Source organism: Ceratotherium simum, chromosome 3, assembly GCF_057802395.1.
Source record: "Ceratotherium simum simum isolate JZ-2026a chromosome 3, ASM5780239v1, whole genome shotgun sequence".
Classification (NCBI taxonomy): Eukaryota; Metazoa; Chordata; class Mammalia; order Perissodactyla; family Rhinocerotidae; genus Ceratotherium; species Ceratotherium simum.
Genome location: NC_141902.1, coordinates 94,562,885 through 94,589,069, shown reverse-complemented (window position 1 = coordinate 94,589,069; position 26,185 = coordinate 94,562,885). Strand labels below are relative to the sequence as shown.

At 42.8% G+C, this 26,185-nt stretch overlaps 2 protein-coding genes across 8 annotated transcripts in view; both read left to right on the top strand.

The window, feature by feature from the left end:
- The window catches only part of CPEB1 (cytoplasmic polyadenylation element binding protein 1), a 109,889-nt gene extending 104,835 nt beyond the window's left edge, over nt 1–5,054 (top strand). For 4 of the 7 annotated variants that reach the window (XM_087429009.1, XM_087429007.1, XM_087429006.1 and 1 more), the window contains exons 11-12: nt 336–416; nt 1,850–5,050. In XM_087429009.1, the coding sequence (XP_087285135.1) occupies nt 336–416; nt 1,850–1,960 (192 nt within the window). In that variant the 3' untranslated portion in view covers nt 1,961–5,050. Of the gene's footprint in view, nt 1–335; nt 417–1,849 lie in introns of all 7 variants that reach the window. The other 3 variants (XM_004431982.2, XM_004431983.3, XM_087429008.1) reach the window with 2 other exon arrangements.
- Nucleotides 5,055–5,181: 127 nt separating this feature from the next.
- RPS17 (ribosomal protein S17) lies at nt 5,182–8,573 on the top strand. The gene is made up of 5 exons (XM_004431981.3): nt 5,182–5,274; nt 5,574–5,725; nt 6,277–6,382; nt 6,929–6,994; nt 8,446–8,573. Exons 1-5 carry the CDS (start codon nt 5,272–5,274, stop codon nt 8,524–8,526), a joined length of 408 nt encoding a protein of 135 aa, XP_004432038.1. The 5' UTR covers nt 5,182–5,271; the 3' UTR covers nt 8,527–8,573.
- The last annotated feature ends 17,612 nt before the right edge of the window (nt 8,574–26,185 follow it).

The window sequence follows — 26,185 nt, the reverse complement described above, 5'->3', positions numbered from 1 at the left end:
GACTCCCCATTCTCCAACCAGATCTGCATCCTCTGAATGCTTACCCAACTGTAGCTGGGTGATAGAGAGCTGGGGTACAGTTTGCTGAGAAGAGCAGGCAGTAACGTGTGTGGTGCATAAATTCGCGGAGGCTGCCGACCTGGCTTTGCATGGTGTGTGCATCTGTCCTCTGGATCTCTGTCTGTACTCTCTGCCCATAATTCTGTCTAGGTCCCCTTTAAAACAGGAAATGTCCCTCGTTCATATGTATAGCCCAGTAATGTGCCCTTCTCTTCTAGCCCATTTGGCCTTCTTGTGAGAAGAACCACTTGATTCTCGTATTTTGCTTTGTGCAGGTTCAGATTGACCCCTACCTAGAAGATTCTCTGTGTCATATCTGCAGTTCTCAGCCTGGTCCTTTCTTCTGTCGAGATCAGGTGAGTCCCCTGGGCACCTGAGATGTCTAGGAAGTCCCTGCCCTCAATTAAAAATTGTCACTCCACGTTTGTCACATAGAGTATTGGAGTTCTCAGGTACCTCATGGTTGTCTAAGAGAGCATAGAGGAGGCAGCAGTAATGTTTGCTGATGGTCAGACCAGGGACACGCTTTGATAGCTTGACCCAAAACTCTTGAAAGTGCATTGAGCTGAGTCTTGATACTTTGGCCTCCTCCTTGCCTGGGATGTTGGTATGCAGTGTGGCACTATTGCTGATAGGGGGTTTTGGGGATGATAGGAACCTGGGTGAGGGTGGTCAGCAGTACCTATGAGCACTGTTTCCTAGCTCTGAGGCCTTCTAGATTGGTTTTCACCTACCAAGGACCACTTCTTTACTTCTGAACCTTGGGACTATTTTGATGTTTGTACCTGGTGTGTACCCACAGTTGTCAAAAGCAGGCAGAAAGCAGCATGGCAGCTTGTTGTTGAATGTGTCTGGTGGTGGAGCATGGATCTGCTGTGTTTGGGCAGTGCTTCTCATACTTCAGTGTATATGCACATCACCTGAGGATCTTGTTCGAATGCAGATTTCTGATTCAGTGGCTTTGGAATGCGGCCTGGGATTCTGTATTTCTGATAAGTTTCCAAGTGGTGCCAGTGTTGCTGGTCTATACCCTACTTCGACCAGTATTAGGGGAAGTTTGGGGCCTGTTCAGCACCAGCAGTCCATCCATGCTTAGTGTTTTTTGCACTGGTGCTATCCCTCAGGTTTAGAGTCTCTGGGTAGATAGTAGATAAACTGAGGCTCCAAAATGAGGGTATGAAGTAAGTTTAGGTTGCTGGATAAAGCCTGAGAACAAGTATTTCTCTGATCAGCCTCTTCTAGCAGGCTTTTTTTGTGTATCTTTCACAGATCCTCATTTTCAGATAATTGCTCAGAGGTTAGTGGCTTGCCTGAGGTTACACAGCTAGCAGGAAGTGGGACCGAGACTGAGATACATACTCAGTCACCTCACCTCACTTACTGTGAAGAGGAAGGCATGTTGCCTAGCATTAGGATCTGGAGTCACTGTCTTGAAATGTTCTCCCATATTAGCAGCCATGTGAGACAGCTACTCTGTAGAAAGGCAGGGGACTAGAAGAGCAGCTGTGGTGGTAAGTGGATGAGGGAAGCTGGCACAGTCTGTACACAGTAGGAACCCAGCGTGTTTAAGTCGGGGTACCCACAGAAGCACAGACAGTGGATTTGCCATGGTTGACTAGGCCTCTGTGTTAGCGGGGAGAGGGTTCCCTGAGACCATCTCTTTAACCCCACAGCGGCCATCAGGAATCTCCCACTCCCTCTCAAGCAGATTAAGCAGCTCATGCAGCAGTCCCTCTGGCTAGTGGTGACACAGGCATGGCTTCTCTCTCATTTTCTCCCCGCAACCCAGGTGTGCTTCAAGTACTTCTGCCGGAGCTGCTGGCACTGGCGGCACAGCATGGAAGGCCTGTGCCACCACAGCCCCTTGATGCGGAACCAGAAGAACCGAGATTCCAGCTAGAGGAGCTGGCCTTGCCCGGTGGCGCCTAAGGCTGGCAGGTCAGGCAGCAGCCTGCACCACCCTGCTGCTGGCGACCAGGGAGCTGGCTTCCCGAGGACAAGGGAAAATCGTAGTCACCTTTGCACTTGCTGAATCTGTCTTTGTTTCTGCACTAATTAATGCACAATGAGTTTTGTCGGGTTTTGTTTTCGGGGGTGTGCCAGGGCAAGGACCCTCTGGCTCACCCTCCAAGCGACTCTGTAGTTTTCCCAGATTTTAGTTCCTCATTTTGCCGATGAAAAGCAAAAAAGAACTACGTGTCCAGAAGGTATTGACACGATGCCTACATCGAGGTTTATTTATTAAAAGCGCTTTTTTACATTCCTTGCAATACTGATGGTGATGATGTGCAGGTCTCATTGGTTTCATTCTTGCAGTTGCCATACAGTGCCTTTCCATTTATTTAACCCCCACCTGAACGGCATAAACTGAGTGTTCAGCTGGTGTTTTTTACTGTAAACAACAAGGAGACTTTGCTCTTCATTTAAACCAAAATCATATTTCATATTTTACGCTCGAGGGTTTTTACCGGTTCCTTTTTACACTCCTTAAAACAGTTTTTAAGTCGTTTGGAACAAGAGATTTTTTTTCTTTCCTGACAGCTTTTAACATTATAGCAAATTTGTGTCTGGGGGACTGCTGGTCACTTTCTCACAGTTGCGAATCAAGGCATTTGCAACCAGGAAAAAAAATTTTTTTTGGATTTGAAACTGGACCGGATAAACGGTGTTTGAGCGGCTGCTGTATATAGTTTTAAATGGTTTATTGCACCTTCTTAAGTTGCACTTATGTGGGGGGGAGGGTTGATAGAAGTTTTTAATCACAAAGTCACAGGACTTTTTTTCTTTTGTAACAGAGCTAATAAAAAGGGCTGCTTTTTTGGTGGGGGCAGATGAAGGCTCACAGGAGCCCTTTCTCTTAGAGGGGACAAGTACCCTTCCCTTATGTCTTTCATTTGAGAAATGTATGAAGCAACAGTTGCGGTCGACTGAAATGCTACTGAAATTTGAAAACTTGACTTTTTCTTTCTTTCTTTCTTTTCTTTTTATTTTAAAAACTACTTGCCCCTCTTTGAGAAGCTGTGTGCCAAAGAACCAGTGTCATAACCCCTCCCCCCCTCCTGCTGAGCTGACGTTGCATTGTTGCATATCCCAGCTACTCTGTGGGTTTTGTGAAGCTGTGTGTGAAGTCTCTACCTCATTGTAGTATATGCAGGCAAGACTGCACTCTCCTACAGATGTGTGGAGTAAGCTGTGGTGTAGTTTTTTTTGGCACATAATAAACACGTTGCAGCAGAAATCTGGTTTTGTCTCTGTGTCAGAGGTGTGGGAGCAAGAGGGCAGTGGGCTAATAAGATTGCAGAGTAAAAACTAATGTTGCCTTGGATTTTCTGTGATGGGATTCCAGCCCAGGTGGATGGTGAGGCAATGTGGGAGACTTGCCCTTGTAAGTATTTCTTGGTCACTTCTGTGGTCAAATGTACCTTGAAGATGCCTCTCCAGGGGGTGGGAACCTCTAGTCCAAGTGTGAAAAGTCCTTACATCTAAGCTGCTTGGGGCTTCTCTTCTCGTAGCCCCAGACCAAGCTTGGAGAAACTTTGAGGCACAGCTGCTCAGTTGTCTGCATGGCCCACTTGTTCTTGTCTTCTCCTCTAAGCCTCGGGCCTGTTTCTTCTTCTTGCAAGGCTTCCTGTCCTCTTAGACTCACCTATGCTGACTCAGTCCCTTTCTGAGAGGGAGTAATTTACTTTCCACTGTTCTTCAGAGAGCCCTATTATCTGGACTTCTTCTCACAGGCTCCCAGGATTTGTGAGAGGGTCTGCTGATGATCTTTTCAGGTAGGTTATGCCTGGGCCCAGCTGCTGGACTGATCTTTTGGAAGATTCCATTTTAGTCTGAGGCAGAGGGAACCTTGCATTACTGAAGCTCCCCTTCTGTGAGAGGTGCAAGAACTCATTATCGTGGGGGATGGGGATGCCTCATCTCTCACTTGAGGCCTGGCTGGCAGCAGCTTGATTTGAAGTTTGCTAGTCAAGTGAGCTCCTGCAACTCGCTCAGAGAGCTGGACTCTCCCTTGTGGTCTCCCCTTATTCTCCTTTTCTGCAGACAGGCAGGTCTTCTCCCCTGGACTCTCTTGTCCAGGGGCTACTTTCAGGGCGAGGACTTCTAGTCTTTCAGCCTTTCATTCCCAGTCAGTTCAAAGAGTCTGTGACTGGATTGGCCAAGGTGACCAGGAGATGAGTTGAGGGATGAGGCTCAGCCTTGTGCCCCTTAACTCATCCCACCAGACCAGCCAGCCTTTCCTTAAGTCAGATGGAGCCTAGGACTTGGCTTCAGCAGAATTGGGGCGAGCAGAGTTGGAGGGATGGGACAGGGCACTCCCTAGGCTAGTGAGGCCACCAGGGATACCTGTGCTAGTGGCTTCAGAAGAGCCTGATTTAGGAATGGGGATGGGAAGAACAGCCTGAAGACCACGATGGTGGAGAAGGCGCCCTCAGTTGTTGGGAGCACTAGAGGTGGACTTCAATATTTCAGAGCTTGCTCTGTGCTGGGCACTGTTCAAGGCACTGGGGATTAGCTAAGTAAAAACGGCCCTTCCTCCCCAGTTGAGAAAACTAAGACAAATCACTGGCAAGTGCTAAGAAATATCAGAGCAGCTTTAAAAAGAGAGTGGTGCTATTTTATGTAAGTTGAGGGAAAGTCCCTCTGACAAGGTGACATTTGAGCCGAGACCCAGAAGAAATGATGTAAGCCTCTCAGTGGTACCCGCGTCTCCGAGAGGCTGGACGGACAAGTCTCGGACCCATGGACTGGGTGGGGGTCCTGGGTAGGGCGCCATCCTCTACTTCCTTACCTTTCCAAGCTCCCAAATCGCCTTCCCAAGGACTCGAAGCTTCCCTCCGTCTCCCTGGCGCGTGTGGAAAAGATGCACCTCTCCTAGTCTAGACTACCTCAAACGGGCGATCAGGTCACAGCGCGAAGCGGCCAAGAGAATCGCGCCCCAAGCGGGGCGGGGAGCGGAAACTGAGGAGCCCCGCCTACCCGGGAGCGGGCCAGAAGTTCGCCCCGCCCACCCGGGAGCGGGCCAGAAGTTCGCCCCGCCCACTGGGTGCGGTCGCTGCCTCCACTTCCGTCCCCGGTCCGCCAGGGGTCGTTGTGGTGCTCTCGCGTTAGCTCAGAGCGTACCAGGCTAGGAGGAAGCGGCTTTCTGGCCTGCGCTTTATAGGCCTCTCTTGTGCTTCCTGTTTCCTCTTTTACCAGTTACCCGCCAACATGGTAGGTGTTTTGGCTTTAGGCCGTGGTCGCCCGCAATCGTCCTCCATCCGCCACTTTCTGCGGGCCTGAGCCCGCAAGGAGAGGCTGTGGGCCAGGGGGCGCGGGGCCCTGTCAAGCCGGAGCCTCCGCAGGCCTCTGGCTTCCACGCTGACCCCGCGCTCCCGCACTGCCCGGCCGACCCTCTCCTCCTCCCGGGCTCAGTCCCAGCCCGCGAGCCCGTTCTCGTCAGAGCGTGACGCTGCACTCTTCCAAGGAGGGATGTCCTGGCTCGCGAGTGACCCTGTCTTCTCCACCTGCAGGGCCGCGTTCGCACCAAAACCGTGAAGAAGGCGGCCCGGGTCATCATTGAGAAGTACTACACCCGCCTGGGCAACGACTTCCACACCAACAAGCGCGTGTGCGAGGAGATCGCCATTATTCCCAGCAAGAAGCTCCGCAACAAGATCGCAGGGTGAGTGGAGGCGCTCGGCCTCGGGGCCTGGGGGAAGGCGGGAGCGCGGGGCTGTGGCGTCTGCCGTCCTCCGACGCCGGAGGAGACTGTCCCGGCGGTCCCGTCAGCGCGAGTCTCCCGACAGCGACAGTGTTTGCAGGCGTTCCGTCAGGTTACCCTACGTTCGCGCTGTGTTTGGCGTGGCTGTTGCCGAGGTTTAGCCGTAGTCAGACCTCTGGGAGACTGATATTCAGGACGGTACAGGCCAGCGTGATTAAATGCTCCATGAAGTGAACTGGAACTCGGAGGAAGGATTTGACGGCTTTGAAAGAGTCTCTGAATGGAGAGGGCCTGAGAGAGAGCAGGGGGACAGGTGTGCCTGTCTGCGGCAGGCAGAGCTCTGTGGAGGTCTGTGTGTGGAGGAGGGTCCGTCAGGGCTTCTGGGCTGACGAGCCCTCGCGCTTCTCACTGTGGGCGAAACGAAAACCGCCGCTTAGAACCCAGGTGCCCCGTGTGCTGGTGGCAGCTGACGTGGGCGCTCACTGCTCTCCGTGGGCGTTGGTCCTTTGCAGCTATGTCACACACCTGATGAAGCGGATCCAGAGGGGCCCTGTGAGAGGTATCTCGATCAAGCTGCAGGAGGAGGAGAGAGAGAGGAGAGATAACTATGTTCCTGAGGTAAATTTTCTGGGTCTGTCTCTGGGCCTCGGGCTCACCCTGAAAGATGAGACAGGTTCCCGAGAACCCTTTTAGGCAGCTGGTTTCCAAAGGGACCTCAGCCGAGTCTGAGAAGGAGGTCCTTTATCCATATACCCCTTAACCAGCTGTAGGTGCCCATCATCTGCCTGTCTGTAGGTTAGATTCTGTTCTGCCCTGTTGGGACCATTTAAGTCCATTCTGTTTTTCACGAGAGCCCTTAATGATGTTTGATGACTACAGTCATGTCTTGTGGTTTGATTGTTTACCTTAGCATAGTATTCCTGCAGTATAAACCTAGTCTTAAGTTTTTCTGAATACTGCTTAGATAATAATGAGGGCATGCAAAGGTAAAACCAGAAGAACTGATTCTTGGGGCCGGTAATAGTGAAACAGACTGCTCACCTTGTGGGGTCCTATCCTATTCTCCACCCCCCCCCCCTTTTGTTTGTTTGTTTAAGAATCTTGGAGAAAAGGCAGGGAAGGTGAGAGCTCACTGATGTTTTGAGTCTGCCTTGTACCTTCTAGGTCTCAGCCTTGGATCAGGAGATCATTGAAGTAGACCCTGACACTAAGGAAATGCTCAAACTCTTGGTAAGTGTCTGCTAAATTCCTATAGTGGGACTTCCTTGAGCAAGAATCAGCAATAGCTTTCTACTATTTATAATGATAGTAGCTAACACTTCTTGAATCCTTCCGTTTCTTTTTTCTTTTCATCCTCATAATAGCCCAGGAGGTACATTCTGTTATTTGCATTTTATAGATGAGGAAATGGTAACTCCAAGATTAGTAAGTAGCAGCGTTGGAAATGCCATCTACACCTCTAATCACTAAACTAGAGTGCCTCCAAAATAGGTTTAGTTGGTTATGGAAAGTTGAGATTGCTCTCCACAAGAAGATAATTCCCAAATCCAGCGGCTCTTCTCCCATGACTTCCAGGACACCCCTTCTCTTGGTTCCTTCCGTTCTCTTCTTGGCTCTATGGCTAACTCCTCAACTTTGCCCCCTTGGTTCCAGCCCTGGGTCTCCCTTCATTCTGCCTGCTTTCCTTCGGGCCTTCATTCCTTCTCTGTCTGTATGCTAACCACTCAAATGAGCTGAGGTCTCATTTCCAAATACTAGGCACTACTCAGATAGGTCAGCTGCCTTCAATACAGTTTGATAATGTGTCTCTTCTGTGGCTTATCTTAGTATTTTTACACAGCTCGGTGAAAGTAGCATGGGCTTCAAAGTCCAGTAGGCAGTTGGTGATTTAGAGCAACTTCATTTTCCCCTTTTTATGATCATAAAATGTTTAAGACATTCAAAAAGATAATGAACAGAATGAACTCCCATGTACCCACTACCCAGCTTCAGAAAAACGTTACCAGTACAGCTAAAGGCTGCTACGGATCATTTTCTCCTGAAATAACCACTATCCTGCATGTAGCTTTTTAGTTTCAACTTTAAAATTGATTTTTGAGGATCAAATGGGATGTTAAGTTCCAGGTATGTGGTGGGCCCTTGGGTTCTTTGCCCTGTTCACTTAGACTGAGCCGGCTTAAAGGCAGGCCCTGATCTTGTCCTCCTCCTACCAGTGTACCTGAGCCCTTCACAAATGTTTGCATTAGTGATGCCTCCTACTTGAGGCTAGTCCTGGAGAGGAGGTGGCACTGTATATGCCCTGGAGCAATGATTCTCAAGGGACAGATTTTTGCCCCCCCCCCCGGGGGGGGGGAGTACATTGTAATAATGTTTGGACACATTTTTGGTTGTCACAGCTGGGGGATATTAGCAGACATAAGTGGATAGAGGCCAGGGATTCTGTTAACAACCTACAATGCATAGGACAGGCCTCTAATGGTTGACTTTTGGAATGCAGGGTCCTTCAGATCCCAAGTAGACCCCATTTTGCTCTGGGGCAGGGAGGAGAAGGCCCTCTGTTGGGTTTCTGCAGGGTTCTACCAAGCTGGTGGAAGCTGATAAGCACAGCCTGGTGGTGATGCTGGGGCTCTGACCACAGATTTCACTGGTACAGCCACACTGAACTTATTTTGTTGTTCCAGGACTTTGGCAGTCTCTCCAACCTGCAAGTCACTCAGCCTACAGTTGGGATGAATTTCAAAACCCCACGTGGAGCCGTTTGAATCTTTCTGCTGTGCTGTAATATTTGCAATAAACCTTGAACAACAGCCTTGCCTGTGTCCTCTGTGGGGTTGGGTGCTGATGGAGCTAAGAGCAGGAGTATTTTCTCAAGGGAGAAATCCTGAACAAGAGTAGTCTGCAGTGGAGCACCTGTAAGTGGGCTCTAGGCAGGGCCCGTACAGGTCATGAATGTATTCAGCGGCCCAAACCCAGCAAGCTGCAGCACTGCTTTGCCAGCTCCACCCTGCCTGATCCTGACAGGCCCTGAGCACTCACTTGGGCTTTAGACAGAAGTCAGGAGATGCTTTCCCCTCCTCACCCTGCATGCCCTTGGTGTTTGCTCCTCAGCCTCTCCTAGGTATACACAATTTGGGCTAATGAACCTGCCCACCTTGAAAGGGTAACAATTCTCATATATGAAGGTTGGTGGGGGTTAGGCTGGGTGATGTCTGTTTGTCCAGTGTTGAGCCCAGTACCTGGAGCATAGGAGATTCAACAGGTGTGAATGGATGTGTAGGGGAGGATCAGTGAAACAAGGGGATGTCTTAGTTGGTTTAAAGGGAAGCAGAAGGGCCGGCCCGGTGGCTTAGCAGTTAAGCGCGTGAGCTCTGCTACTGGAGGCCCGGGTTCGGATCCTGGGCGTGCACCGACGCACCACTTGTCTGGCCGTGCTGAGGCGGCGTCCCACATACGGCAGCTAGAAGGATGTGCAACTATGACATACACCTATCTACTGGGGCTTTGGGGAGAAAAAGGAGGAGGATTGGCAATAGATGTTAGCTCAGGGCCGGTCTTCCTCAGCAAAAAGAGGAGGATTGGCATGGATGTTAGCTCAGGGCTGATCTTCCTCACAAAAAAAAAAAAAAATGGAAGCAGAGCTCACTAGCTGGGTCCTGGGTTGATGGCTCAGAAGCCCGAGGCTATGGCTCCATCTGTGTCTGTTGGGGAGCGTGCTGGACTGGGCTGGCACGTTCTTGAGTAGTGGGAGAAGGAGCTATTGAGTTGCAGCGTGTTTCACGCACTAGTCTACTTTTTTCATGCTGGGACTGAGCTGGGCATGTTTGTGCACACGCATGTGTCAACATCTCCACAAGGAAGTAGCACAATCCAGGTCAGTCTGGCTCGCCACTGATCCTTGCACATCTGTCAGGCAGATACTTAGGGCAAACATTCTAAATCTTTTGTAACAGTTTTGATATAATTTCAAACTTGGGGAAAAGTTAAGAGAATAGTACAAGGAACTTCCAAATACTCTATGCAGGTCTACCAATTGTTCACGTTTTGCCCCAGATCCATTGAGGTTAAGTTAGAGACATGCTCTTTTGCCCCAAGGTTTTCAGTGTATTGTTTCCTAAGAACAAAGACATTCTCTTTTTTTACTTTTTTGTTTGTTGAGGAAGATTGGCCCTGAGCTACCATCTGTTGCCAATCTTCATCTTTTTGCTTGAGGAAGTTTGGCCCTGAGCTAACATCTGTGCCAATCCCTTTATTTTGTATGTGGGATGCTGCCACAGCATGGCTTGACAAGCACTGTGTAGGTCTGCACCTAGGATCTGAACCCACAAATGCCGGGCTGCTGAAGCAGAGTGTGCGAACTTAACCACTAAGCCACCAGGCCGAGCCCAGCAAGTACATAAACACCTAAACACTGTCTTTTACGTAAACGAAGAACAATGATCAAGATCAGGAAATTTAACATTGATACAACACTATTATCCATAGTCCATAATAAAATTTTGCCAGTTTTCCAAGTAATGTCTTTTGTAGTTAATTTTTTTTTCCTAGTCTAGTATCCAACCCAGAATCACTGACTGCATCTAGTTTTCATGTCCCTTTAGCCTCTTTCCTATGTCTTTCATGACTGACATTTTTTAAAAGTATTGACTGAGTTAGCAGAATGTCCTTCAATTTGGGTTTGATGTTTCCTCACAAATGTAATTTAGCTTTTCCTGTCGGAATACCACAGAAATCATACTGTGTTCTTGGTACATCATGTTGAGAGGCACAGAATATTAGTGTGTTACATTTTTAGTGTCACATTTACTCTGAGCCCTAGGATTAAGGTGCATCTGTCCACTTTCTCCACAGTAAAGTTCCTCTTTTCCCCCTTTGTAGTTAAGGTGTCAGGAGATACTTTGAGGCTAAATATTCTGTTCTTTATCAGCTTTTCACTAACTGCTTTGGTATCCATTAATGATATTTTATCCATTATTCCCTTTATTAGTATTGTACTGTAAGGAAGCTTTCATATTTTTTTTTATTCACAGCAAACTTTTGTTTCCATTTTTTGGTGCGGGGTCTGGCATTCTCAGCAAATACTCTTGCCTTCTAAATACAGTTCTGTATAAAGAAGCCTCGCTCTTCCCCTTAGGTTTTTGGTTTCAATGATGAGGAAAGGGTTGGGCTTTCCCTATGGGGGAGAAATTAGAGCTGGGTTAAGAAAATTGCCGATAAAAGGAAACCAGTAAGGCTGTTTGCTGCGATGTTTGCCACACTCCACCACTAGGAGGCAGTGTCATCGCAGTTTTACATTTGCCGGCCTCATTCACCTCTAAGGCCTCAAGCACTAGGTAACTTAGATATGGGCTGGGGAGAGCGGTGGGAGGGAGGAGGGCCCAGACATTGGACAGTGTGAAGAAGCTGTTTTATGCTCCAACAGTGTTGAGAAACCTCTCTAGGCCTTAGTTCTTTCATCTGTAAAATAGGACTAGTCCTCATTAGCACTTCCTGTGGAACTTGTTACAAGCAGAAGGCCAGACTTCGTCCCCGGCGGCTGTGGTTTGTGCTTCGGCAGATGGGCGGAGTCGGCGCAGGTGTCTCACGAGCGCACCGCAGGCAGTTCCGATGCTCAGCCGGGTTGGAAGCTGCCTGCCTAGAGGTGGTTGGCCCTCGGTACTGGCTCTCCCGGGTTGTTTGAGTCAGATCATAAGACTGAACAGTCTTCTGCCTTCTGTGTCAGAGAGACTCTGCTCCTTAAAGGTTTGAAAGTGTCCCAGGTAATTTTTGGAGATGTTTTTTCTTTTTTTCTATATCGTCCTTTGTTGTTTGTGTTAAAGGATAATTCCACCAAAGTGAAATGACTCATAAAGATAGATATAAAATGAATGCGTTAAGCATTTTTTAAAACTCAATGAGGGAACTGAGAAGATGTTACAATCAATTCAAAGGAGAAGTCAAAGAAGGACGGATTTGGAGTAAAGGAATGTTGAAATGAATTTATAAATGGATATAAAACTGACTTCTTCCACAGTCAGGAGGGAAGTGAGCTGAACTTCTACCCAACAGAATTTATTTATTTATTTGCATTTGTCTATGGACAAGAATTATTTGCATGCTATCGGGTATCTACGACTTAGTTGCAAAGTAGCTCCAAGGCCATAACAGGTGCAAAGCCTCTCTCCAGTCCGAATCAGAACCCAGAAGGTTCTTGCTCTTAACGCTGCACAGCTTTTCTTTGAAGCACAAATTTTCTGTTCTATCTGTAAATCCATATTTTTTCTCTGTATTGCTTATGTCATCAAAATTTTCAATTTATTAATATATAATTATACATAGTTTTCTCTCGTAATTAGGAAAACTCCCTATTTCTTATTATGTAACATTTTAAATGTTTTCTTTCTTTTCTAAATTAAACTTGTCAGATGCTTGACTATTTTATTGATAGTTTCCAAAAATTATCCTTTCTACTTTACTTGAGGTTGCAGCTTTTCCTCATTAGATATTGGAAAAAACAAACAATCTGATTCAATTGTGAGGAATGTGAATAAAGCTCATTTTCTCTTTTTCAACAGCAGGAGTTGGCAAACTATGGCTGGCTGCCTGTTTGTGTGTGAGCCATGAGCTAAGAATGGTTTTTACATTACTAAGTGGTTTGAAACAACAGCAACAGCAAAAGAAGAAGAATGTGATTGTGAAAATTATATGAAATTGAAATCAGTGTCCATAATAGAAAGTTTTATTGGGATACAGCCACATTCATTTGTTTGCATATTGTATATAGCTGTTTTCCTGCTACAACGGCTGAATTAAATAGTTGCCACAGAGACAGGATGTGGCACTGTCATCACTTTGCACGACAGACTGCAGTTACACTTTTATATCTCTTTTCTAGAGCCATACGTATCAACATAACGTGACATTTTATTTTTAAAAAATTATTAGTGCATATTCATGTTAAAAAAAGAGAGAAAACTGGATTTTGAATGTTGTGCTTTTTTTTAAAGTATGAGTAGCTCATTCTTTAGCTAAACAAGGAAAGCTGTTTACCAATGGTGAGTTAATTTCTCTGGAAGAAATACGTCCTGAGAAAATAAACTTATTTAAGACTATTAGCCTTTGGGTGAGAATGGTTGCTTGAAGAGTTGAGAACACTGGGAGCAATATCAATAGTCAATTAAAACCAAGGCGAATGATTTTCCTTGGTTCTTGATGAGTCAAAAAATGTTACCAATACTGCTCAGTTGTTTATGCAAGAGTCAATGACAAGTTTGAAGAGACTGACGAGTTAGCCTCTATGAATGGTCTGCATAGAGCTACAGGTGAGAATATTTTTAAAGATGAGAAATCACTAGTTCAATATAACCTAAAGTGGGAATTGGCTGAGCTGATGTTACAGCTGATGATGGTAGAAATATGTGCGGAGCAGAAAAAGGCTTATTTGGACATATTTCAAAGCTTGCAAAAATGTAAGGTTTAAAACCTATGCTGGGGGGGGGGGGCGGCCGGCCTGGTGGTGCAAGCGGTTAAGTGCGCACGCTCCACTGTGGAGGCCCAGGCTTCGCCAGTTCAAATCCCAGGCGCGTACCAACGCACCGCTTGGCAAGCCATGCTGTGGCGGCGTCCCATATAAAGTGGAGGAAGATGGGCACGAATGTTAGCCCAGGGCCAGTCTTCCTCAGCAAAAAAAAAAGAGGAAGACTGGCAGATGTTAGCACAGGGCTGATCTTCCTCACAAAAAAAAAAAAAAAAGAAAAACAAAGCTATGCTGGGGGCCGGCCCCATGGCCTAGCGGTTAAGTATTCACGCTCCGCTGCTGGCGGTCCGGGTTCGGATCCCAGGCGCTCACCGATGCACCGCTTCTCAGGCCACGCTGTAGTGGCGTCCCATATAAAATGGAGGAAGATGGGCACAGATGTTAGTGCAGGGCCAGTCTTCCTCAGCAAAAAGAGGAGGATTGGCGTGGATGTTAGCTCAGGGCTGATCTTCCTCACAAAAAAAAAAAAAAAATTATAAAAATAAAATAAATAATAAAAAAGAAATTTAGAATATAATAGCTTCTTTAAAAAAAAAAAAGCCTATGCTGTTCATTATGTTACTCATCAGTAGGAATTCTGTAGAAAATATCTAAATCTGTCAATCATTGAACCAGTATTGTTAACAATGAATTTCACTTGCTCTTGTAGACTTAACCATCATGAGTTCCATAAATTTTGGTACTTTTTTAATTGTGGTAACACATACATAACATTATTTATCATTTTAACCATTTGTAAGTGTACAATTCAGTGGCATTAAATACGTTTATAATTTTATGGTAACCATCATCACTATATCCAAAACTTTTTCATCATCCCCAACAAAAACTCTGTACCCATTACACAATAATTCCCCATTCCTCCTTCCCCCTAACCTCTGGTAACCTCTGTTCTCATTCTTTCTCTATGAATTTGCCTATTCTAGGTGCCTCATATAAGTGCAATCAGAGTATTTGTCCTTTTTGTGACTGGCTTATTTCACTAAGCATAATGATTTCAAGGTCCATCCATGTTGTAGCATATATAAAATTACATTCCTTTTTAGGGCTGAATAATATTCTGTTACATATATATATACACACACATACTTACATACCTGCCACATTTTGTATATCCATTCATTTGTTGGTAGACATTTTGGTTGCTTCCACTTTTTGGTTATTGTGAATAACGCTGTTATGAACATGGGTGTACAAATATAAGTTTAAATCCCTGCTTTCAATTATTTTGAGTATATACCAAGAAGTAGAATTGCTATATCATATGGTAATTCTATGTTTAATTTTTTGAGGAAACACCATACTGTTTTCCACAGCAGTTGTGCCATTTTACATTCCCACCAGCAATGCATAAGAGTTCCAACTTCTCCCCATCCTTGCCAACACTTGTTTTGTTCTATTTTTTTGATAATAACCATCCTCATGAGTGTGAAGTGGTATCTCATTGTAGTTTTGATTTGCATTACCCTAATGATTAGTGATGTTGAGCATCTTTTCATGTGTCTATTGGCCATTTGTATATCTTCTTTGGAGAAATGTCTATTCACTTCCTTTGCCCATTTTTTAATTGGGTTGTTTGGTTTTTTTGTTGTTGAGTTGTAGGAGTTTTTTGTATATTCTGGATATTAATCCTTATCAGATATATGATTTGCAAATATTTTCTCCCATTCTGTGGGTTGCCTTTTCTTTCTGTTGATAGTATCTTTTGATGCACAAATTTTTAAATTTCAACGAAGTCAAATTTGTTATTTTTTTGCTTTGTTGCCTATGCTTTTGGTGTCATATCTAAGAATCCTTTGCCAAATCCAAGGTCATGAAGAATTACCCCTATGTTTTCTTTCAAGAGCTTTCTGATTTTAGCTCTTATATTTAGGTCTTTGATCCATTTAGTGTTAATTTTTGTATATGGTATGAGGTAGGAAGTCCAACTTCATTCTTTTGCGTGTGGAAGTCAAGTTGTCCCAGCATCATCTGTTAGACTATTGAATGGACTTGGCACTCTTGTCAAAAATCAGTAGCCGTAAATGCACAATAGCCATAAATTCTTTTCTCAAACAGAATTGAGAATAGAACTCTCAGTACTATTCCAGTGGTCTATAAGACTGTCCTTATGCCAGTATCACAGTGTTTTGATCACTGTAGCTTTGTAGTAAGCTTCGAAGTGTGAGGCCTAATACTTTGTTCTTTTTCAAAATATTTTTGGCTACTTGGGCTATATAGGTTTGCTAGGGCTGCCATAACAATACCACAGACTGGGTAACTTAAACAGAAATTGATTTCTTTTACAGTTCTGGAGGCTTAAATTCCAAGATCAAGGTGTAAGCAGGTTGGTTCCTTCTAAGGCCCCTCTCCTTGGCTTGCAGATGGCTGCCTTCTCACTATGTCCTCTCGTGGTCTTTTCTTTGTATATGCCCATCCCTGTTCTCTCTCTGTGTGTCCAAATTTCCTCTTCTTAAAAGGACACCAGTCAGATTAGACTAGGGCCCACCCTAACAGTCTCTGTAATTTAATCACCTCTTTAAAGGCCTTATTTCCTAATACAGTCAGATTCTGAGGTACTGGGGGGTCAAAGCTTCAACATATGAATTTTGGGGAACACAATTCAGCCTATTACATGGACTCCGTGCCATTCTATATGAATTTGAGGATCAGCTTTTCCATTTCTGCAAAAAAGACCATGAAATGTTGATAGGAGTTGCACTGAATTTGTAGATGGCTTCAGGTAGTATTGATGTCTTGACAATATTAACTCTCCTAATCCATGAGCAGGGGATATCTTTCCATTTATTTAGGTCTTCTTTAATTTCTTTTAGGAATGTTTTGTTATTTTCAGGGAACAAGTCTTTCACTCCTTGGTTAAATTTATTCCCAAGTATTTTATTCTTTTAGATTGTGATATTATGATATAATAAGAAATATATATTTGGTCTTCATTCCCAGTTCTTGGCACAAAAGCTTCTAAAACCCTTGGAATTTCCTGATAGGAGTGGGAGAACCATCTTTTGTTATTCATAATAAGGTCCTTTCAACCATACCTGAGTTTATGCTAATGAGGTAACTCTTGGTGAGCTCATAGATAGCTCCAGGAGAGGGGCTGGTTGCTAGAGGAACCAACCATGTGATTAGAGGGCTGGAACTTTCAGCCCCACCCCTTGACCTCCGGGGAGGGGAGAGGGGCTGGAGATTTAGTCACCAATAGCCAATGATTTAATCAATCATGCCTACATAATAGAACCTCCATAAAAACTCTAAGTGATGGGATTTGGAGAGCTGGGTCAGTGAATATGTGCCAAGAGAGTGGCACATGCCAAACTCCTTGGGGACAGAAGCTCCTGTGCTCAGGACCCTTCCAGACCTATGTACCTCTTCATCAGGCAGTTCATTTGTATCCTTTATAATAAACCAGTAGTAGTCAAGTTTTTCCCTGAGTTCTCTGGGCCGTTATAGCAAATTATCGAACCTGAGGAGGCGGTCATGGGACACCCCCCCACCCCACTTTGTAGCAAAGTCAGATATAAGTGTGAGTGACCTGGGGACCCACTACTTGTGATTGGTGTCTAAAGTAGGGAGCAGTCTTGTGGGACTGAGCTCTTAACCTGTGGGGTCTGTGCTAATTCTAGGTAGTTAGTGTCAGAATTTAATTAAATTGTAGGACACCCAGTTGGTGTCTACAGAGAATTGGAGAATTGCTTGGTGTGGAAAACCCACACATAGATGTTATTGTAAATGGAACTGCTTTCTTAATTTCCTTTTCTAATTGTTCATTAGTGGTGTATAGAAACACAACTGATTTTTGTGTGATGACCTTGTACTCTACAATTTTGCTGAATTTGTTTAATAGTAGCTTTCTTGTGTGTTTCTTGGGATTTTCTATGTATAGGATCATGTCACCTGCAAATAGAGATGTTTTACTTCTTCATTACCAATTTGGATGTCTTTTATTTCTTTTTCTTGTCTACTTGCTCTGGCTAGAACTTCTACTACAATGTTAAATAGCAGTGGTGAAAGCAGACATTCTTGTCTCTTTTGTGAAATTACAGGGAAAGCTTTCAATCTTTCATCATGTACCATGATGTTAGCTGTGGGTTTTTCATATGTGTCCTTTGTCATGTTGAGAAATTTTCCCTTTATTCCTTGTTTTCTTAAAATTTTTTTATCATGGAAGAGTGTTGGCTTTTGTAAATGCTTTTCCTGTGTCAATTGAGATGATTATTTTGTTTGTTTTCCTTCCTTCTACTACTGTGATGTATTACTTTGATTGATTTTCTCATGTTGAACCACCCTTGCATTCCTGTTATAAATTCCACTTTGTTGTGGTATATAATCCTTTTAATGTGCTGATGGATTTGGTTTGCTAGTATTTTGTTGAAGATCCTTGCATTGATATTCATAAGGGATATTGATTTCTAACTTTTTGTTTGTGATGTATTAATATGGCTTTGGTATCAGCAAATGCTGCTCTTACAGAATGAGTTAGGATGTGATTTCTCCTTTTCTGTTTTTTGGAAGAGCTTAAGAAGGATTGGTGTTAATTTTTCTTTAAATATTTGATAGCATCTCCAATGAATCCATGTGGTCCTAGGTCTTTCTTTGTTGAGAAGTTTTTGATTGCTAATTCAGTGTTTTTACTTGTTATAGGTCTAGTGAGATTTTCTGTGTCTTCTTGAGTTAATGTAGGTAATTTGTGTGTTTCTAGGAATTTGTGCATTTCATCTAGGTTATCCAATTTTTGGCACACAATTGTTCATAGAATTCTTGTATAATTCTTTCTATTTCTATTTGTTTGGTAATACCCTCACTTTCATTTCTGATTTTAGTTATTTGCATCTTCTCTTTTTCTGTGTCAGTCTAGTGTTGACCTTAAACAAATAGACAGCCAATTATTTCTCCAGTAAAATTGGGTTTATTTAGGATCAGCAAAGAATTGCAATTCAGGGTCTGCAACCATGGCAAGCTACGTGCAGTCCCGAGCAGCAAGGTAAGGAGAAACTCTTTAATAGAGGGGAAGAGGACACTGGAAGGGCTATTGTAAACAACGAGTCAATTGGAGGAAACTGGGAGTTCAAAATGTAATGGGTTTTCATTGGCTGAATTGTGACAGTCTCTCATTGGCTGAGCTTCTTGCTAGTTAAGTCTCTCTTCTTCTTGTTGGTCTCTGCTATCCACATAGGGCATAAAAGCTCCTCCTTTTGGCCTCCTGACTCCATTTTAATGAAATTTCTGTTTATTAACGTCCACATTTTCTCCTTTTGATCAAGATCTTTTTCTGAAAGCATCGCTGATCAAGAATCAGGTTTTTCCAGTTTCAGCAGTCTTTTGTCCCTTGATGCTAGGAAGGACATTTCCTGGGTGTCATGTCCCATGTCAGAGGGAAAGTGCACAGATTGGAAACCTATTATGGCCACATGTGAGTAACAAGGAGGGGTAGGAGGGAGAATTCTCATGCTTTTTATTTTCTAAAGTCCATATGGTATCAAATTCATAGGCATTGGAGATCATCTGAAGCATTATCTCATCATCAAAGATTTTACAAACAACATTCCAACAGACCTGCTCCAGACATCTTGGAAAAGCTGTCTCATTAGATGTCGTCTGCTTCAATTCCAAGAAATCTTTACTTTTAAATCACCAGATGATGTGCAGTTCCAGTCAGGGTTTGGTGCTTTCTTTAGGTATGTCATGTGAATCCAAGAGTCTATTCCCTGGAGTTTTGCAGCATAGTAGTTAGTTAACAGTATCTAATAGAGGCCTTTCCAGCGAGGTTGAATAGAATCCTTCTGGAGGTGTCTTTTCCAAAAGACGAAATCTCCAGGTTACAAGGTGTGATGCTTAAGGTCTTTGTCTCCTTGGAGCGTACCATGAAAAGATTGCTCTACCAAAACATGGTTATTTTTAATAGAAGCAATTAGGCCTTTGAAATTATGGAGTAGATCTCCTTTTATCAGCTGTGGGTCAAAAGAGACAAGAGCCAAGTGGATTGGGCGTCCTGTGACTATCTCGAAGGGTGAGAGTTTATGAGTTCCAAAGGGGTGGATCTGAGATTTAGAAGAACCAGTAGCAATGCTTTTGGCCAAGGTATTTGGAAGGTTTCTACAAATTTTGCCAATTGAGTCTTTTTTTTTTTTTTTTTTGTGAGGAAGATCAGCCCTGAGCTAACATCCATGCTAATCCTCCTCTTTTTGCTGAGGAAGACTGGCTCTGAGCTAACATCTATTGCCAATCCTCCTCCTTTTTTTCCCCCAAAGCCCCAGTAGATAGTTGTATGTCATAGTTGCACATCCTTTTGGTTGCTGTATGTGGGACGTGGCCTCAGCATGGCCGGAGAAGCGGTCCGTCGGTGCGCGCCCGGATCCGAACCCGGGCTGCCAGCAGCGGAGCACGCACACTTAACCGCTAAGCCACGGGGCCAGCCCCAATTGAGTCTTAATAATGCCATTAGTGCATTCGACTAAGCCAGAGGATTGAGGGTGGTAAGCACAGTGGAAGTGCTGTAAAACCAGCCAAACAGCACAAGCTTGTCAAAGTACCTCACCAGTAAAATGGGTTCCTCAATCACTGTGAAGCTCAAGAGGAGTTTCCTAGAAGAGGCAGTAGTCTCTCTGCAAGGGAAGGCTTCAGTCCAGTGAGAAAACATACAGACCATGACTAAAATATATTTGTATCCATGAGACAGGGCAAGTTGTATGATCTCCATCTGCCAAACCTCGAATGGTCCATTAGGCAGTTTAAAATGTCTGGGAGCAGTACGAACAGGCTTCCCTGGATTATATTTTGGTCAAGTGGCACAAGTGAGGTAGGCATTTTTTGCAGTCTTGTTAATATTTCCCAACCAATACTGATTCATGAATGCTATCATTCTGTCAGTAGACCAATGTTTAAATACAGGTACAGTGGTTAGGAGTGGGAATTTTAGAGTCTCAGGTAGGACTGGGTTGTTATTTGGTCCAAACCAGAGCTTTCTTTTTTTATCAAACTAACACTTGTTGAATTTCCAATCTGTTTTTCCTTTTCTGAGGCCAATTGTTGGGCTTCTCTAGCCAGTTTTTCTAAGTTATCATTCAGGGAAATATCCCTTTGGACCATGACAGAGTTGTGGCTATTGTTGGTTCCTTTAAGAAATGCATTCCTTGCAGAAATATCAGCAAGGTGATTTCCTTTGCTTCCAGAGAGTCAAGTTAGAATGCCCTGAGATCTTACTAGTAGCTAAAGCAGCAGGTAAAAGTATAGCATCCGATAATTCCTGAACATGGGGGCCACTTTTAATTTTACTTTTGCTGGAAGTAAGGAAGCCATATTGTTTCCACAACATTCCAAAATCATGAGCTACTCTGAAAGTGTATCTACTAGCAGTATAAATATTGGCAGTTTTGTCCTTGGCTAAAGTACAAGCCCACGTAAGAGCATATGATTCAGCCTGGTGGGACGAAGTAGCCATAGGTAAAGGTGCTGCCTCAACAATATCAAAAGGTGTGGCAATAGCACACCCAGCACAGTATTTGCCATTGTCATGCTTTAAATAAGAACCATCAGTAAACCATGAGAAGTCGGCATTACCCAAAGGAGTTTCCTGCAGATCGTCACAAGGAGTTAGGAGGTTATCCGTCAGTGTTAAGCAGTTGTGAGGGACTTCATTGGTAACAGAGGGGAGAAGAGTAGCAGAGTTAAGGTTATTACAACATAAAGGAGTTACATGAGGAGCAGTTAACAAAAGGATTTCACAGGAGGTAAGGTGGCTGGCTGAAATAGGTTGAGTGTGATGAGTATTCAGGAGAGCTTCTACTGCATGAGATACAAAAATGGTTAAAGGGGATTTCACAATGATTTTCTCAGTGGCCTTAACCAAAAGGGCAGTGGCAGTAAGGGCATTAAGGGAAGGGCGGTATCCCTGTGCCACAGGATCCAGTTGCTGGCTATAATACCCTATGGGTCAATGGTGGTCCCCATGTTTTTGGGTGAGTACCCCAAGGTATACCCTTTCTTTTCATATACAAAAAGGGAATCTGATAATCGGCATGTTCAAGGGCGAGTAGGTTCATCAAACTCTCCATTAAGGCCTTAAAGGCTATCATCTTGTTTTTTCCATAAAATTGGGTCGGGATTGTTATTTTTTTTTAATTGAGGTTGTACTGGCTTATAACATTGTGTAATTTCAGGTGTACATTTTTATATACCAGTTTCTGTATAGGCTGCATCATCCTCACCACCAACAGTCTAGTTTTCATCCATCACCATACATATGTGCCCCTTAACCCTTTTGTCCACCCTCCAACCCCTTCCCCTCTGGTCACCACTAATCTGTTCTCTTTATCCCTGTGTTAGTTTATCTTCCACATATGAGTGAAATCATATGGTGTTTGTCTTTCTCTGTCTGGCTTATTTCGCTTAACATAATACCCTCAAGGTCCATCCATGTTGTTGTAAATGGGACGATTTTGTCTTCTTTTATGGCTGAGTAGTAGTTCATTGTATGTATATATATATATATACCACATCTTTATCCATTCACAGTTGATGAGTACTTGGGTTGCTTCCACATCTTGGCTATTGTGAATAATGCTGCAAAGAACATAGGGGTGCATAGATCTCTTTGTATTGTTGATTTCATGTTCTTTGGATAAATACCCAGTAGTGGGATAGCTGGATTATATGCTATTTCTATTTTCAATTTTTTGAGAAATCTCCATACTGTTTTCCATAGTGGCTGCACCAGTTTGCATTCCCACCAGCAGTGTATGAGGGTTCCCTTTTCTCCACATCCTCTCCAACACTTTTTATTTCTCATCTTAATTATAGCCATTCTGACGGGTGTGAGGTGATATCTCATTGTAGTTTTGATTTGCATTTCCCTAATAATTAGTGATGTTGAACATCTTTTCATGTGCCTGTTGGCCATCTGTATATCTTCTTTGGAAAAATGTCTGTTCATATCCTCTGCCCATTTTTTTGATCAGGTTGTTTGTCTTTTTGTTGTTGAGTTGTATGAGTTCTTTATATATTTTGTTATTAACACCTTGTCAGATATATGATTTGTAAATATTTTCTCCCAGTTGGTGCATTATTTTTTTGTTTTGTTCATGATTTCCTTTGCCTTGACAGAAGATTTTAGTCTGATGTGGTCCCATTTGTTTATTTTTTATTTTATTTTCCTTGCCTGAGTAGACATGGTATTTGAAAAGATGCTGCTAAGACCTATGTCAAAGAGTGTACTGCCTATGTTTTCTTCTGGGAGTTTTATGGTTTCAGGTCTTATATTCAGGTCTTATATTAAGTTGATTTTTGTTTATGGTGTAAGATAATGTCTACTTTCATTCTTTTCCATGTGGCTGTCCAGTTTTCCCAGCACCATTTATTGAAGAGACTTTCCTTTCTCCATTGTATGTTCTTAGCTCCTTTGTCAAAGATTAGCTGCCCGTAGATGTGAGGTTTTATTTCTGGGCTTTCAATTCTGTTCCATTGATCTGTGTGTCTGTTTTTGTACCAGTACCATGCTGTTTTGATTACTATTGCTTTGTAGTATGTTTTGAAGTCAGGGATTGTGATGCCTCCAGCTTTGTTCTTTTTTCTCAGGATAGCTTTAGCTATTCGGGGTCTTTTGTTGCCCCATATGAATTTTAGTATTCTTTGTTCTATTTCCATGAAGAATGTCCTTGGGATTCTGATTGGGATTGCATTGAATCTGTAGATTGCTTTAGGTAGTATGGACATTTTAACTACGTTTATTCTTCCAATCCAAGTGCATGGAATATTTTTCCATTTGTTTATGTCATCATTGATTTCACTCAATAATGTCTTATAGTTTTCATTGTATAGGTCTTTCACTTCCTTGGTTAAATTTATTCCTAGATATTTTATTATTTTTGTTGCAATGGTAAATGGGATTGTCTTCTTGAGTTCTCTTTCTGTTAGTTCATTGTTGGTATATAGAAATGCAACTGATTTCTGTAAGTTGATTTTGTACTCTGCAACTTTGCTGTAGTTGTTGATTATTTCTAACAGTTTTCCAATGGATTCTTTAGGGTTTTCTATAAATAAGATCATGTCATCTGCAAACAGCGAGAGTTTCACTTCTTCATCGCCTATTTGAATTCCCTTTATTCCTTTTTCTTGCCTAATTGTTCTGGCCAGAACCTCCAGTACTGTGTTGAATAAGAGTGTTGAGAGTGGGCACCCTTGTCTTGTTCCTGTTTTCAAAGAGATGGCTTTCAGTTTTTCCCCATTGAGTATGATGTTGGCTGTGGGTTTGTCATATATAGCCTTTATTATGTTAAGGTACTTTCCTTCTATACCCATTTTGTTGAGAGTTTTTGTCATAAATGGATGTTGGATCTTGTCAAATGCCTTCTCTGCATCTACTGGGATGATCATATGGTTTTTATTCCTTGTTTTGTTAATGTGGTTTATCACATTGATTGATTTGCAGATGTTGAACCATTCCTGTGTCCCTGGTATAAATCCCACTTGATCATGGTGTATGATCTTTTTAATGTATTGCTGTATTCCGTTTGCCAATATTTTGTTGAGGATTTTTGCATCTATGTTCATCAGGGATGTTGGTCTGTAGTTTTCCTTCTTAGTATTGTCTTTGTACAGCTTTGGTATCAGGGTGATGTTGGCCTCATAGAATGTGTTGGGAAGTGTTCCATCTCCCTCTATTTTTTGGAATAGTTTGAGAAGGATAGGTATTAAATCTTCTTTGAATGTTTGTTAAAATTCTCCAGAGAAGCCATCTGGTCCTGGATTTTTATTTTTTGGGAGGCTTTTGGTTACCATTTCAATCTCTACTCGTGATTGGTCTATTCAGCTTCTCTATTTCTTCTTGACTCAGTTTTGGGAGGTTGTATGAGTCTAAGAATTTATCCATTTATTATATATTTTTCAATTTGTTGGCATACAGTTTTTCATAGTATTCTCTTATAATCTTTTGTATTTCTGTGGTATCTGTTGTAATTTCTCCTTTTTCATTTCTAATTTTATTTATTTGAGCCTTCTCTCTTTTTTTCTTTGTGAGTCTGGCTAAGGGTTTATCAATTTTGTTTATCTTCTCAAAGAACCAGCTCTTTGTTTCATTGATCCTTTGTACTGTTTTTTTTGATGTCAATTTCATTTATTTCTGCTCTAATTTTTATTATTTCCCTCCTTCTGCTGACTTTAGGCTTTGTTTGTTCTTCTTTTTCTAATTCTGTTAGGCGTAGTTTGAGGTTGCTTATTTGGGCTTTTTCTTATTTGTTAAGGTGGGCCTGTAATGTTATGAGTTTCCCTCTCAGGACTGCTTTTGCTGCATCCCATATGGGTTGGTATGGTGTATTTTCATTTTCATTTGTCTCCATATATGATGTAATTTCTCCTTTAATTTCATCAATGATCCATTGGTTGTTTAGTAGCTTGTTGTTGAGTCTCCACAGCTTCGTCACTTTGCCGGTTTTTTTCTTGTAGTTTATTTCTAGCTTCATGGTGTTATGGTCGGAGAAGATGCTTGTTAGGATTTCAGTCTTCTCAAATTTATATAAGCATGCCCTGTTTCCCAACATATGGTCTATTCTTGAGAATGTTCCATGTGCGCTTGAGAAGAATGTGTAATCTGCTGTGTTTGGATGGAGTGCTCTATATATACCTATTAGGTCCATCTCATCAAGTTTTTCGTTTAAGTCCATTATTTCCTTATTGATTTTCTGTCTAGATGATCTATCCATTGATGAAAGTGGGGTGTTAAGATCCCCTACTATTATTGTATTGTTGTTACTATCTCCTTTTAGGTTTGTTAATAGTTGCTTTATGTACCTTGGTGCTCCTGTGTTGGGTGCATATATATTTAAAAGTGATATGTCTTCTTGGTGGAGTGTCCCTTTTATCATTGTATATTGCCCCTCTTTGTCTCTCATTACCTGTTTTATCTTGAAGTCACCTTTGTCTGATATAAGTATGGCAACACCTGCTTTCTTTTGTTTGCCATTAGCTTGGAGTATTGTCTTCCATCCTTTCACTCTGAGCCTGTGTTTGTCTTTAGAGCTGAGATGTGTTTCCTGGAGGCAGCATATTGTTGGGTCTTGTTTTTTAATCCATCCCACTACTCTGTGTCATTTGATTGGAGAGTTCAGTCCATTTACATTTAGGGTAATTATTGATAGATGAGGGCTTATTGTTGCTACTTTATCGCTCTTTTTCTGGTTCTTTTGCATTTCTTTTGCTTCTTGTCCCATGTGTTTCGGACTACCAATTCAGTTTGGTAGTTCTGTATGGGGGTTCTCTTAGTTTTCTCTTTCTTTATCATGTGTGATTCTGTTCTGATTATTTGGTTAGTGGTTACCATGAGGTTTGTATTAAAAAATCTTGTGGATGTGATAGTCCCTTTTTTGATGGCCTGTTATTCCCTTAGACTAAGTCGATTTGATCCCTCTCCTCTTCCAAGTTGTTGTTGTCACATCTTATTCCTTCTTGTGTTGTGAGTTTGTGTGTAACGTGATGAGGTTATATTTATTTTTGGTGCTTAGCTCCCCTTGATCTTTGGTTTTATAATTGTTTGCTAATCTATTGTGATAGTGAGCTGCAATTTTTCTGCTTTTGTCGATCTATTTTCCTCCTTGTTCAAAACTTTGAATCCCCTCTCTCTTTTTTTTCTCAGGCGTGAGGGCCTTCTTGAGCACTTCTTGTAGTGGGGTTCTTGTGGCAATGAGTTCCCTTAGCTTTTGTTTATCTGCAATAGTTATGATTTCTCCATCATATCTGAAGGATGTTTTTCCTAGACAGAATATTCTTGGCTGAAAGTTTTTGTCCTTCAGAATTTTGAATATATCGTTCCACTCTCTCCTAGCCTGTAAAATTTCTGTTGAGAAATCGGCTGAGAGCCTGATAGGAAATCCTTTGTACGTTATTTTTTTTCGTCTAGCTGCCCTTATTATTTTTTCTTTGTC